The 15,368-nt window shown below is 32.1% G+C and overlaps 1 protein-coding gene across 1 annotated transcript; it reads left to right on the forward strand.

The window, feature by feature from the left end:
* Positions 1-2,097: 2,097 nt before the first annotated feature.
* On the forward strand, positions 2,098-15,368 carry LOC139481046 (3-oxoacyl-[acyl-carrier-protein] synthase, mitochondrial-like). The gene is made up of 4 exons (XM_071264098.1): positions 2,098-2,457; positions 9,662-9,862; positions 11,589-11,746; positions 14,559-15,368. Exons 1-4 carry the CDS (start codon positions 2,229-2,231, stop codon positions 15,351-15,353), a joined length of 1,383 nt encoding a protein of 460 aa, XP_071120199.1. The 5' UTR covers positions 2,098-2,228; the 3' UTR covers positions 15,354-15,368.

Consider the following 15,368-nt stretch of genomic DNA (forward strand, 5'->3'; position numbering starts at 1 on the left):
ATTGACAAATATAAACCATCTTCATTATATGTTAGAATATGAATCTTTTACGAATATTGTTTTGACTTATAGATAAAAGTTATGTTTATTTTTGTTTTAATGAGATTATCATTGCACGTCATGTGTATAAAAGTAGTCTCAGTCTTCTTTTTTTAAATTAAATTAAGTATGACCTATAGAGGTTTTTTTTAGGAATTAATTAAAAAAATATTCCTTAAAAATATTATATTTTTATGTAAATTATCATTTCTATTTAACAAATTAGATTTTGGATATTGAACAAGATATGTTGTATGAATCTACTTCAAAGGTCGATAAAATATGCAGCGGAGTCAACAAAGTATAAGTTTGTCACGTGATTAGGTTTAACTTGAATGAACATTGACATATTTGATTCCCAAAGGTGTTAAATGATCCCCGACCCTCATTCATGGTCTGTTGACTTTGAAAATTTTGCTCAATAGAATTTGTGATTAGTTCATATTAAGTCTCATTAAGGGGAACCACTAGTGGTAGGCTGAGACTACTATAACACTACTTCTGTTATAGTAGTCTCAGTGGTAGGTAAATGTTATTTTGTGGGGTCTTTTTGTTTGTATGTTTTGTATGCAGTTTTATTAAATGATATGAGCAAATAAGCCCTAATACGGATAAATCAGCATGTGCAATACTAAAAACGTTCCACTGTCGATATAAATCAAGATTTAATATTGCTCTTCGAACAGGGCCAATACGGAAAAAAACAGGGCCAATACAGAAAAAAGCGGGGAAAAAAGCCGTATTAGCCCTAGGGCTAATACAGGACGTTCACTTCCGGTTTTCAATTTTCTTACGCCATTACTTAACTCTGGAAGTATTGTTATGCATAAAAACATTAGTATAATATTTTTCAAATTAAAGTCATAAAATAAACAGGTTAAATGATGTGCAATGTTTTGTAATGTCTTAAAGTTTTGAAACGGAAAAAACAGGGCCAATACAGAAAAAAGCGGGAAAAAAGCTGTATTGGCCCATGGGCTAATACGTCCCGGGACGTTCACTTCCGGTTTTTAATTCTCTTATAATCATTTAATAAAAGTGTTATGAACTGGCTGTTTCTGTATTGGCACTGGTATAGATTCTCGGTCAAAACCTTGAATCTATACCAGTGCCAATACACCTTATCGCTATTTGTCCGCCATTGCTGGAAATCACACAGGTTCCCGTAAAATTTTGACGTCATAAAACAAAATGTCTGACGCCACAATGGAAAAGTGATTGTTGTTGACGTCAAAAGTTCAAGCGGACGGGTCAGCCGGGAATAGCGATAAGGTGTATACAGAAACGGCCAGTTAATAACACTATAGTATAAGCTTCAGCAAGGAATTATTTGGTCTCGATCCTCACTTTTCTAAGTAAATGATATTTGGTATGAAGTTTTATAAGAAATTTGTTACAGTCACGTTTAATTTTGCCATGGGTATTATATGGCCCCTTCCCTCACCGTTGCTCATTGACTTTTACATAGTTAATGCGTTAAAATTGTGTTCATCATTACTTATCATTAGTCAATGGATTCGATTTTGGATTTTTCCTCAGGTATGAAAAGGTGTCCATGAACATGGACTTTATTTAAGGTGTTATATACATCCATGATACTATTAATGCAATTTAGAGGCCCCTCATGGGGGGGGGGGGGGGTCCTAGTAATCACATAATCACCATTTTTTTGCCAATATAATCACATAATCATTAAATATTTGCTTATCTTTAGTAATCAAATAATCATAAACTAAAAATACAGTCCTAGGTAATCACATAATCATGAAATATTTGGCTTAATAATCAAATAATCATTAAAAAAACGGCCAAGTAATCACATAATCAAAAACCCCATGAGGGCCCTCAATTTAGCTACGACATTTCACTCTATAAAGTGAACACAGTCTAATACAAATTTATTCTTGGTTTCCTAAAAAAATGCATCGATTATGGCTGATGATTGTAATAAACATTATACGTAACATAATTCTATTAAAACTACTCAAATATTATAAAACAATGCAATGTTCAGATTATTAAAAATATATATTTTAATAACCGTCGTGCCTTTCCCCTGTCCGAATGTGAACCATCTTTAAACTTCGAAATCGCGATCTCAAGTCTACAAAAACAGAGAAGAGACTCTTCAAAGATTTATAAAACATAGAAAGAACAATGATGTAAATAAGCCATAAGTCATAAAATATATGAGACTTGATACAAAAATCATGACACTTTCTGTATTAAGAAAAACGTGTTGTCGTGTGTTTTTTAAGTGTACAGCACCCACTAAATCTGGATATCGTCACATACATAAAATCCGACGTGTTGTCGTAACAGGTCGTGGAGTTGTATCTTGTCTTGGTGTTGGGGCTGACATTGTGTGGCAAAGACTCATGAAAGGCCACTGTGGCATTACCTCTTTGGATGGGAAAGGTTTGTAAGTCTCAAGCTACAAGTATCCTTCTGTTCCTAAATAATTATGACTACTGGCAAGGCTATTTTAAATTTTTTCCTGGGACGCCTTTCTACGTAGGAAGGAGTCCCATAAAAAAATTAAAATAGCCTTGCCAGACGTCATACATGTCACAATTATTTGGACTACTTCTGTTCCCTATTTAATATTTAAAAAAATATTAAAAGGCACTGGCTACGGTTACATGGAAATGTAACAATAATAAAAATATTATTGTTACACTAGAGACTAAATGCCGGAATGCATGGCTGGGTAAGGACCTGATTAATTCGCCTTTTCAGAATCTAATGCATTCTGGGTAATATTACCAAAAGCGTACACCAAAACGTTGTGATTGGTTTAAAACTTGATAAACAATAGGAATTCAACTAATGACGTAACGTTATTTTCATTTGGTGTAGAATAGAATAGAATAGAATATTTTTATTACCAAATTAGGGCCCCAGGAGGGCATATGATACAGACAATATTATTATAAACAATAACATATGCAATACACACACAGTAAAAGATATGTAACAAGTGTTATAAAAATGATAAAATAAAATAATATAACACAGAAAATACACTCAACAAAATAGTAGCAATGTATTATTATTCAATGAATACTATGTTGAAAATGACTCAAGTGCACCCGGTAAGTGTATCTTTACTTTGAGAAGACAAACATGAGGCATTAATAGTTTGTGCGGAGAAATGTCAATATATATAAAAAAAAAAAAATACAAAAAATACAAAAAATACAAAAAGAACCCAATAAAAAACAAAGCAATTAAGCACTCCCACATTTGACTATGAGGTATACTGCAAATAACAAAGTTTATTTAATAAAGGATATTTTATATGACTTATCTGCAGAAAGCACCAAGAGTCAGTGCTTAAAGGGGAGTCCCTACTTGTACTTAATGCAGATGAGTCAAGCATGAAAATATATTTTAAAAACATATTTTTAAGATTATAGATTCTGTGTCCAGCCAGCAAAGATCATCAAGGGACGGTGCCAAAGAATTTGAAATTCTTCTTATGATCTGTGCAGGCTTAACAGGGTATCCAAATTCATATTAAAGAGTTATAATGAATTAGTTATTGCAGATTAAGTTGTACTTTAATTCTTAGTATCTTCTATATATTTGTAAAATGCAAATAGTACATTAGGATCCTCATTATTCATTATCCAAATTAATTTGTTATCAATATTTAAATTTTGAAAGTTTGGACATGATTTTAATATATTTTGCATCATTTCCTCTCTTTTTAATAAATGAGTGTCACATTTAAATAAAAAATGAACTTCATCCTCAACCTCACCTGAGGTGCACCTGAGACAAATTCGGTTTTGTCGAAGAGTACCCTGGTATCTACCAGATTCAATTTGCAATTTGTGAGCAGATATTCTTAATCTAGTAATACATTTCCTTTGCTCAAAATGTCGAATTATTGACAAATAATTTTCAAAACCATAGTTGCACTTGAATGTTACATAAGTTCGTAGTTTACCATCTTTATGTATGTCTAGCTGTATTTTCCACAATGCAGTATAGTATCCCTTAACTATCTGACCACAGTGTAGTTTAAATGTTGAGTATTTTTCAAGAATATGTTTTTCTATGCCTGACATTTTTTCCCTTAAAATATTAATTGATCCATACCAAGAGGTTTTTTTTGTTTCAAATAGCTTTTTAGAACAATTATATGCAGCTTTTAACAAGGGAAATGATGAGCCAATATTTTCTAAACGATGCCAATATCCTAAAACATGTTTGACTATATCATAGTGAAGTGGAAAACGGCCTAATTCAGACAAAACTGCAAAGTTTGTACTCTTCCTATTAACGCCTAAAATATATTTGCAGAATTTAATATGAAGTTTTTCACAAAGTATCCTTGAGTAAATTGTATCCACTGTTATGTTTTCTTTTTTTAAACGTGCAGTAAAGGGATTGAAATATCCCCAAATTTCACACCCATATAAAAGTATAGGCTTTATTGTATGGTCAAAAACATGAATTGCATTTTTAACAGTAGGATTATGCACTAAAAAATCATTACATAGTTTGAAGTATGCTTTTAAGGCTCTTTGGTATAAATCATTCTGAGCATATGAAAAAGAACATGATGCATTAAATTGGATACCCAAATATTTATAATTAGATACACACTCCAGCTCATCTTTGTTGAAAATAAATTTTTGAGAGATATGTCTGCCTGCCTTGTTGAATATCAACACCTTAGTTTTTTTAGTATTTATATCTAAGCACCAGTCATTGCAAAAATTATGAAGTTCATTTAATTTCTCTTGTAGTCCTTCAGCTGAGTTAGATAAAATTACAATGTCATCAGCATACATAAGGCAATGAATGAGTTTGCCATCCAGCATAATTGGATCTCTGGTTCGTGTAAAATAGTCTGGAAGGCTATTTATAAATATTTTAAACAAGTTAGGACTCAAGTTATCTCCTTGTTTAACACCAAGCTTTGTTTGAAAGAATTCAGTTATTTTATCATGTATTTTTATACAAGATCTAGTTTCAAGATACATATTCTTTATAACGCTATAAAACCTTGAACTAACCCCAATCTCTAACAGCTTAATTCTAATTCCTGTATGTATTACTTTATCAAAAGCTTTATGAAAATCAACAAAGCAAGCAAACACTCTCCCATCCTTAGTATTACAGTATTTATCAAAAATACATTTTAAAACAAACATATGGTCAGATGTTCTTGCCTTTCTTTTGAAACCTATTTGACAATCATTAATTACATTATTTTCTTCTAAAAAACTATCCAACCTTATATTAAGTATACTGTTAAAAAGCTTACCAATTGCATTACCCTTACCGAAAAATAAGCCCTGCGGCAAACATTTGCCGCAAGTTTGCAGCAAACATTGCCGCAAGCTTGCAGCAAACGTTTGCTGCAAACTTGCCGCAACCATTTTACCATGCAAATGAAGTTTGCGGCAAGCTTGCGGCAAACATAATTATGCAAATTAGATTTGCCGCAAGCTTGCGGCAATTGTTTGCTGCAAGCTTGCGGCAATTGTTTGCGGCAAACTTGCGGCAAACTTGCAGGAACTACACATTACCAATGTCATGTGTGTAAACACATTCAATTTATCTCTTTCAAATTACACAGCAACATTATTAAAAAGTCAATACCTGTCTTTATACAAACAGCCATTGAAAGAATTCTTGCAAACTCGTGAGATGTGAGGAAATACATACATGCATTTGAGTTTTGAAAAAGTGGCAAGAGTCCTTCTCAAATGACATAATTATATATAATATACCTGTATTAAAAAAAGTGAAAAAGGTAAAATCTCAAGATGTATTGAGTATAAAGCTAGGTATAATTGCATTACAGAATTTAACTTGATCTTAATAAACATGATCATGATGGTGCAGTACATCAGTAACAAATTCAAACTTATAATTACTTAAGTTTTTCAATCACACATACATGTATATATAGTTGCTTACTTAATTATGTATGATGATAACATTAATTGTTTTATCAAAACATGCAGTTCTATGAATCATTTGTACTTACACAATTACATACTGGTTATCCAATATTATTGAACCAAAATGCCTCCTTGATCTCTTTTAAATGCAAAATGCATTTCCAAACACAACCACCATGACCTAGCCACAATTTCAAATTGCTAGCATCCAGGAAGTGCCAACTAGGCATGCCCAGTCAATATTGTGTAATTCCGGCAATGTTCTGGCAAACATATAGAATGGTCAAAGTTTTCTGCAATCTTGCGGCAAACATATTGAATGGTCAAAGTTTTCTGCAATCTTGCGGCAAACATTCTTTATTATTTTAAACTTTCTGGCAATCTTACGGCAAACATTGATGTTTCTGCAAACTTGCCGCAAGCTTGCAGTAATGTTTGCCGGAAGTTTGCAGCTAGCGGCAAACATCTGCAAACACTATTTTCTGGGTTCCTGCAAACATTTTGTTTGCCGCAAGCTTGCAGCAAGTCTGCTGCAAGTTTGCGGCAAACAATTCAGTTTCATAAGGGTAGTGATTGTTAGTCCTCTATAATTATTTGGGTCAGTGACTTCACCTGACTTATGTAATACTGTAATATAACCTTCGGTCCAATTTCTTGGGTATAAACCATGAGACAGACAAGAATTAAATATTTTTGAAAGAGACGATAGTAAAACATTTTGACTGTGTTTAATCATATTGTTTGAAATGTTATCCAAGCCTGGTGATTTGTTACAACGTAGTTTAGAAATGGCAAAAGAAATTTCTTTCTCTGTTATAAGTTTATCAAGATTATTAAAACAAACATTTTTTTCAAGATTATCTAGCTTTTTTTCCAACTTAGCCACTCTTTCTTTGAATGACTCATGTAATTGATATAATCCATTGAAATGTGAAACCCACACAGATGGTGCCACAGCAGAACTATGGTCCTTATTATCATTATTTTTTAAATTATGGTGTACGAACAATGAGATTACACATAGTTCTCTAGATTCTGAAGGGCGAATTACGAATGTAATACAATGTAATAATTATTGAGGCTACGGTTATATAACGTTATTGTTACATGAAAAACAGCACTGTACGACGGGACTTGTAATATGTACTAAATAAAAGTTGAAGACATTTATTTTATATTTACAATACATACAATTATCATGATTATTTATATTACATACAATTTCTTAAATTTTTTATTTTCAATGACAGTTTCTACATATCCTGTAAGTTTTTTTTGGAGCATGTTTAAGTCTGACACATTTTTGATGAATCCACTCTAAGCAGCCATCACACACCAGTGATGCTGCATTGTGAACGTCTGAATCGCATACCTTGCAATTCCATTCTGCATGTTCTGCGATATCCCTTTTAGAAGATTTATATATATAAGGCAACATTTAATGTTTGCCATGCTTCTGGTGAGAAATACTTTTTTACTATAGCAATGTTGATATTCTCATCCAATATTTTGGTTGGAAGCATGTGGTGTAGTTTCATGTCGTCTTTCAATATGATCGCATTGCCGTCCATTACAGATTTAAGGTTTACCTCAGATTTCAGTATCCAACTTACCAGTTAGCAAACTTAGCTTTTGATGTATCAATTTATTTTAGAGCTGCGTTTGTAATGCTGTTTGAAATTTGTGTCTTGATATTGTTTCAGTTTCGTTTCAAACGCATTTCAAGTTTTAAATTTTTCACCCAAAACAAAATTGGTATTAGGAATCTCTTCATCCATTGTTTAAAGTATAATGACAGTAATAAGAGTAAGTGTGCAGTTAAATACTTAAAAGTGAACACTTTTCTCAGCCCAAGTTCTCATCAACAAACCATTGAACTATATTTTTCGCCTTGGGCACTACTAATCTGAAGTAGTACTTTTAAGAAAATCAAAACCATTAATAGGTAAAACTATTTAAACACCACTTGTTGAATAATAATATTTATTATTTATCTTTATTACAAGTAGTATTTAGTACATATGAAAAAATTAAGCAACATAACTATAGAAGATTTAAGTTTAATAAATCTAGCATACATCGCTGTTTTTCATGTAACAACAATGCAATGTAACTGTAGCCTCAATAATTATTGTTACATTCGTAATTAATTGGTTCCATACCCAACTTTGCATTCTAGTAATTAGTCTCCAATGTAACAATAATATTTTTATTATTGTTACATTGCCATGTAATCGTAGCCAGTGCCTATTTAAAATGATATCTGGTAGATATTCAACTCTCCAGTTTTATGAATGAATTGCCTGGTTGACCTGTGGTCATTTTTGGGCAAAGGCTTGTATAACAATTAATGAGGTGAAGACATTTGCTTTCTAAAGTTATTTTTATTCTTCTGGAAATGCATTAACAGAAAGATCATGAATATAATTGTTCAAACTCCAATTCAATTTCATACCAACCATTTTCCCCTAGTTTGAATTAGTTTCTAATTAATTCTTTCTAAGTTTGTTCAATATCAGAAATTCCATTATTTCCTGGTGAAATTTATCATAAATAATTCAGTCACTGCACGTCTTTTTTCATTTTACACACTGAAGTCACACGATAAACATCAGAAATCTAAGCAGTGTTGAGATCAGTACAAAATCATCTGCATGAAAACACCAACCTTTGAATGATTTCAACTTGCAGGTGTTAATCAAGATGAGGTAGTAACACTATCATCATGATAACTACAATGTATGGTCACTTTTTTAGGTGAAAATAAATAAAAACATTTGTTTACTTGATCTGCAGTGAAAAAATTAAGGCATCGAAAAATGTCACACGATGTAACTTTTTCAATCTTCACATTGAAATGCATTGAAACAACAACTATTTGGGAACTCTCCAATACTTATGATACTGCAAAAGGAAATTTCCTAATCTCAGTACTTATTCAGATATTATTTTTGTACTTTTCATTAGTATTTATTCAAGTACCAGCTGTTTAAACATCGTTAAACTAAATGCGCTCGAGAAGTTTGAACATTTATATAATAATTATATAAATCATACTTTTTTCAAATAAAAATTATGTTATTATTCAACATAAACATGATATAAAATTAACAGATACACTAATTTCTAGGTCTAGTATTTTAATCCAAGTGACCTAATTTTGCACTAATTGACCTTGACCTACATTTGTATTTGCAAAACAATCAGTTTCAGTTTGTAACATCAAATTAATTTTCTAGCTATAGAGTGAGGCTTCAAATTAACTGGAAAAAGTTTCAATCCTTTCAATGCCAGGTGGAAAACTTGAGATATGAGAATTTGTGGGGACCATGTTATTTATTAAAGTATAAATTAAAAGAACTTGCAATTTGTTTCAATCTTCATGATCATATTCATGTTGTAGTACATCAGCTGGTACATGTGATAGCCTTCTGAGCTCAAGGAAATATATATATTTGTAACTCCTGGTTTGTAAAAATTATCACGAGTTTTAGCATGTTTAGTTTCTCAGCTGGATATTGCCTAAATTCATATACATGTACATTAAATAGTAAACATATAAATTTAAAGTAAATGTAAACAATAGGACAATGCACATCAGATACACATGTACCCAGCACCGTAAGTTAAGTATAAAACACAAAATTGGAGTGAACATGTACATATATTATTGACAGTAAAGCATATTTTTATTTCAGAGTATGATGGAATTCCATGTAGAGTAGCAGGTATAATACCAAGGGGAGATAAGTCAGGCCAATTGAATATTGACAAGGTTGTTGAACCCTCCAAACAGAGGACAATGTCTGAAGGCAGTATGTATGTTCTGGTAGCTGCAGAGGAGGCTTTAAATGATGCCAGATGGAAACCAGTCACAGAAGAGGATAAAATAAGAACTGGTATAAAGCCCAAGTAAACACAATAAACTTAATTTATCTGTAGTTAACTGAAAGTTATGGTGACTTATGCATGTATTTATACAAAAAATAATCCAACAATTACAAATATAAAAAAAAAATATTCAGAATAGATAGAAAATGAATAAAGATTAGAAAAATAACCATGCAAGCTGAAAATGCGAAAAAAACAGATCTTTGATTTAATTCATAAACATGTGTATTTTTATATTGTTTGTTAGTTATAATAAGCATGATAAGAAGTTGAATATGATGTTATTTGAATTCTTGGATTATTAGATTGATTTTAATGTAAATTAAGTATAAAGTATACATAACTTTATATTTCTATGCATTCTTCTTTTGTTTTGATGAAATTTTATTTGTAACATCTTAACAACACTGATGACACTTATTGTTGTAAGACGTTAGAGCAGTGATTATGTAGGAATTATTTCATGTGGAAGTGAAATATTGGTTTCTATTTGGCTGGGTCTAGGGAAATTACTGTAGTTTTTATTGCAACCAATGAAAAAAAAGACAACTCCACTGCAAGACATAAAAATAGGATAAGACAGATCAGATGTTCAGGCACAGTAATATACCAGGTATTAATTATAGGTTGCTCACCACAAGGTCTTGTCATAATGTCATTAGTAAGCTCTTCTCAAAGTCATATCATTTTATTTCTTTTTATGTAAAAAACCACACATCAATACAAAATTGTTGTCAGGTAAAACATATGGCCTTAAATACATAAGTTGTATTATTAATAACCAAAAAACATAAAAAAAAAAAACCTAAAAAAAACCCTGGTTAAAACCATTCAAAATAAGACATATTTTCTATCAAACATTTTTATTTTGGGAATACTTAAATTGTTTACATTAATTTTGTACAGCGAATAATAAAAACTTGTTTTCAAAATATAGAAAACAATAAAGATTTTTTGAAAATAAAGTTTACAAAGTGTTATTTTCATCTACAAAATGTATTAATCAGGTCAACTTTCAGTTAAATGGCATATATGGCCCAACAAAATAAATTTGATTTACAATGGACATTGCTTTACACATTGACATTGTATTTATGTTGTTTATTAATTGTGATTGAAACTTGATAATTTTTGGAAAGATTTAGAATTTGTTATACACCATATTATTAAGTAGGGGAGCAGGGATAAACAGTTTTAACCTGTCCATCAATCAGTCTGTCAGTAGTTTCTGTTTCCAGATCCTCATATTTTTTACTCATATACCGGTACTTTAATTTTAATTGCATGAACACAAACTTTCATAAACTAATTGTCAGATATCGAGAGAGTAAAATCTCTACTGATTTTGAAGTGACCCTGCATGTCAGTTAAGGTGGTAGTTACTAAAGATTGTCAGAAAATTGTGTAGAAATGTGGAATTCTGATGCTAAATGAAATACTAAATTTTAGATTGCTGAAAAGGGAAGTGAAGATCATTAGTGATTTTGAGGTCCATGTCTCAAAGGTCAAGGTCAAAGTTACTAAAAATATTCCACAATTAGTGCAGATACTTGGTTTCCAGATGCTAAATCAAATATTACATGTGTCTGTCAATATTACTATCTTAGAATATAACAGAAATGAATCACACCTTAGTAAATAGAAAAAACTATGCCATCAAGTTTCCCTCCTTAATACTGGGGCCATGAGGTATGTGAACTTTCTAATGGTTCCTTAACTTTTTTTTAATTTCAGGAGTAGCCATTGGGATGGGATTGGTCGGAATGAAAGAGATTTACCAGACTAAAGAGATGATGAACCAGAAAGGCTACAAAGGAGTTCATCCACACTTTTTACCCAAGATACTTGTCAACATGGCTGCTGGCAATGTCTGTGTCAAATTTGGACTGAAGGTTAGCATTATAAAGCATATCAGTGTGTAGATGTTTTAAACATCTAAAGTGAAACAATATTGTGATAAGATGTTATTTGATAAAGAAGTAGGTTTTCTCATATATATTCAGTTTGGTTTAAACATGTTTTTATGTTATCATTCAAAAACACACTTCAATAATAGGATATTTTGACAGATGAATTCAGTTTGCACATGAATAATAAGACCAATATCGCAGACAACATTAATCATGCAGTGTTAGAAACTTCAAAGATGATCTAGCAGACCCCTAAAGTTGTTTGTATGACCCTGTTGCAAATGAAAGAAGCATTCAAGTTTACCCTTGTCTGGCTGTCTGTATATATAAATAGTTACCTTTCCCAAACCAAAGTTTGCCTCAACCAAAAAATATGACACTTATCCACAATGCTCATTGATCAAGTTCATATTTTGGTATCATGTCTTTTCATAAATAGAAAAAATGGTGAATTTGCTGTTTCCACACTCTAACTCTCCTTTGCCACAACCAAATGTTATGAAACTTATACACAATGGGGCCTGGGCTCTTCATTACCTTGGAAAAATTTGGTTGATTATATAGGGAATCACTGAAGCATGACTGGAGTGGGCCCCCCTTTGGTCAGTCAGAGGGCCCCCCTTTGGTCAGTCAGAGGGCCCCTGCTTAGGAAAAGTTCTGGATCCGCCGCCACTGATGTTTCAAGCAGGCAAGGTGATTAAATAGAGATTAATACATGGCCTTTTCGATATCAGCCTGGGTATCATCCCGAGACCCCCATATCAGCCCGAGACGGAGTCGAGGTGCTGATATGGGTCGAGGGATGATACCCAGGCTGATATGGAAAAGGCCATGTATTAATCGCTTTATCATATACTTCCGACAATAGTTTTATGTAAGGCAAATAAACTAATGCAATAACTAAAACAGTCGAACACTTTATAAAGAAAATTAAAATTATGAATCAAATATACTATAGTTGTCCAACAAACAGCATCATTAACTCCTTATATATTTATTGTAACATTTCCTATAGAATTTTGAAACATTGAAAATTTGGAAGAGTTTTACGATAATTACTACTCCATGTTTGTTGTACTATAAAATGATTCATAATTGTCAATGGCATTTGTTAGCAAGTATTAAACTATCCCCACAAAAGTTCCGTAAATTTTGACGTCGTCATAAAAAACATCTGACGTCACAATGGAAAAGTAAACAACCGATACCGGAAACACCGGAAGTAACTAGCACGAGAGGCACTGATATGGTTTTTTTGCACGAGAGGCACTTGATATGGGTTATCAGCCCGGGTGGGAAGATATGGCTTGTGAACTTCCGCCCATTACACATATGCAAAAGCTATCATATTAATGCTAAGTATATGATAAAATCCAGATCCTGTGCAAGGTCTTTAGAACATCTTGTAGACCAAGCTTGGACACAGGATCTGTATATTAATCAGATTGACAAGGGGGCATGTCACATGTTCATATTCTTTTATTAAGAAATCAGATCATACTGTGGATGCATTATCGTTGGTTTAGTATCAATATTTTGGATGTATGGGGAAAGTTGAAACCATAAATTTGTGTGATTGTCAATAGGCTTGTGTGCAAACTTTCACATAACTAAGAAAATAAGTGTCCCGAAAATAACAATTATTCCTCAATCCATCAAAATTGATAGCAATGAAAATAAAGGAATCCACAGTTTTCAATTACATTTCTGACAATGTGTTATTTCCTTCTTTTCAGCTGAAAGTATAGAGTAAATTACAGATGCTAATCTAATCAACCTAAATAAGATTTTGTTTTTAGTTAGATATGTTAAATGATACATTTTAAAGAACCATATAATATTCTACTAACTTTGGATATATGTGATGAATGTGTTTTCTTAAAGAATAACATTGCTGATCTCACATTCTAATTCTGATTTTCAACCATTACTGCCAGAAAATTACACATGTTTTTGATTTAAAAAAAAGGACTTGTTTTCTACACAGGAAGCTAGGTTATTACCAGTTCTGTTCATAGTCTAAAGAAATAACACATCCTTTGAATCTTGTTCTAAGGGTGAAAAACATGTTTAAGAAATAACACATATTTAAACTAGTATACATGTATGATTTACTGACACATCCTGTGAATCATATTATGAGAAAAAGAACAATCTGCATGATCTTGGTAATCAAAACAAGAAGTTGCAAGAATCAAAATATTAACGGATAAAGGATGAGTACAGAAAATTCTAATTATTTATTGCCTATATATATGTTGTGTACAAGTTGTTATGTTGTACAAATTATAATTTGTACAGATTTTTTGTACAAGTTATCAGTGTTTTATGAACTGCTTAACACAAATGGATGATGGAAGCACACAGTATTTTGTTTCACAGATTTCTGTCATATTTTCACAACTTCATCATACAGTCTAATACTGAGCATTGGTACAAAAAACATTATAAGACCACAAAAAGACTTTTTATAGGTATTAATATGGTATAGGGAGAAAAATTAAATTTAAATTTAAACCATTCAGATATCCTCATTTCCTGTTTGAGGACAAGGAGACTAGCACTAAATGTTAGGTTGAAGTATCAAAATTTTAATTTAAAACATTCACTGGTACATGTTAGAAGATAAACCTGTATCACCTGTTGCAAGAAGGTATGTGTCAAAAAACTTATAAATTGTACAAAAACCCTGTACAAATTATAATTTGTACAAACTTACATCTTGTACACAACATATATATATATATAGTATTTAAAGAAAACAAGTGTTGTTATTGCATATTTCTACTTACAGGGACCAAACCATGCAGTATCGACAGCTTGCACCACAGGATTACATTCCATAGGTGATGCTTGTAGATTTATACAGCACGGAGATGCAGATGTGATGATAGCTGGTGGGACTGAAGAAAGTCCCAATCCACTATCTGTTGCAGGGTTCTCCAAGATGAGAGCACTTAGTACAAGTTATAATGACAATCCTAAACAGGCATCCAGACCATTTGACAGAAAACGTGATGGTTTTATTATGTCGGAAGGTGCAGCTGTATTAGTTTTAGAAGAACTATCTCATGCCTTAAATCGAGGTGCAACAATATATGCAGAAATTTTAGGATATGGGTTATCAGGGGATGGGCATCACATAACAGCACCAATTGAAGATGGCAATGGGGCTTATCGATGCATGAAATCAGCATTAAATGACGCTCAAGTAGAAAGTAGTCAGATTGAATATGTAAATGCACATGCTACCTCAACCCCTTTAGGGGACATGGCTGAGAGTAAGGCAATAATGAAATGTTTAGGGGGAAACACAAATTTAAGGGTTTCCTCTACAAAAGGTGCCACAGGACATTTACTAGGTGCTGCCGGTAGTATAGAAGCTTTGTTTACTGTGATGTCTTGTTACTCAGGGAGGATCCCAGCTACTTTAAATTTACATGAACCTGATACAGGCGTAGTTTTAAATTATATTGCTAATGACTCAGTGGATTGGATATCCAAATCATCTAAACGTATTGCATTAACTAACTCATTCGGATTTGGAGGATCAAATGGATGTCTATGTATATCATCTTTTATTCAATAAAATAAAATGCTGCTT

Source organism: Mytilus edulis, chromosome 7 (genome assembly GCF_963676685.1).
Source record: "Mytilus edulis chromosome 7, xbMytEdul2.2, whole genome shotgun sequence".
NCBI classification, from domain to species: domain Eukaryota; kingdom Metazoa; phylum Mollusca; class Bivalvia; order Mytilida; family Mytilidae; genus Mytilus; species Mytilus edulis.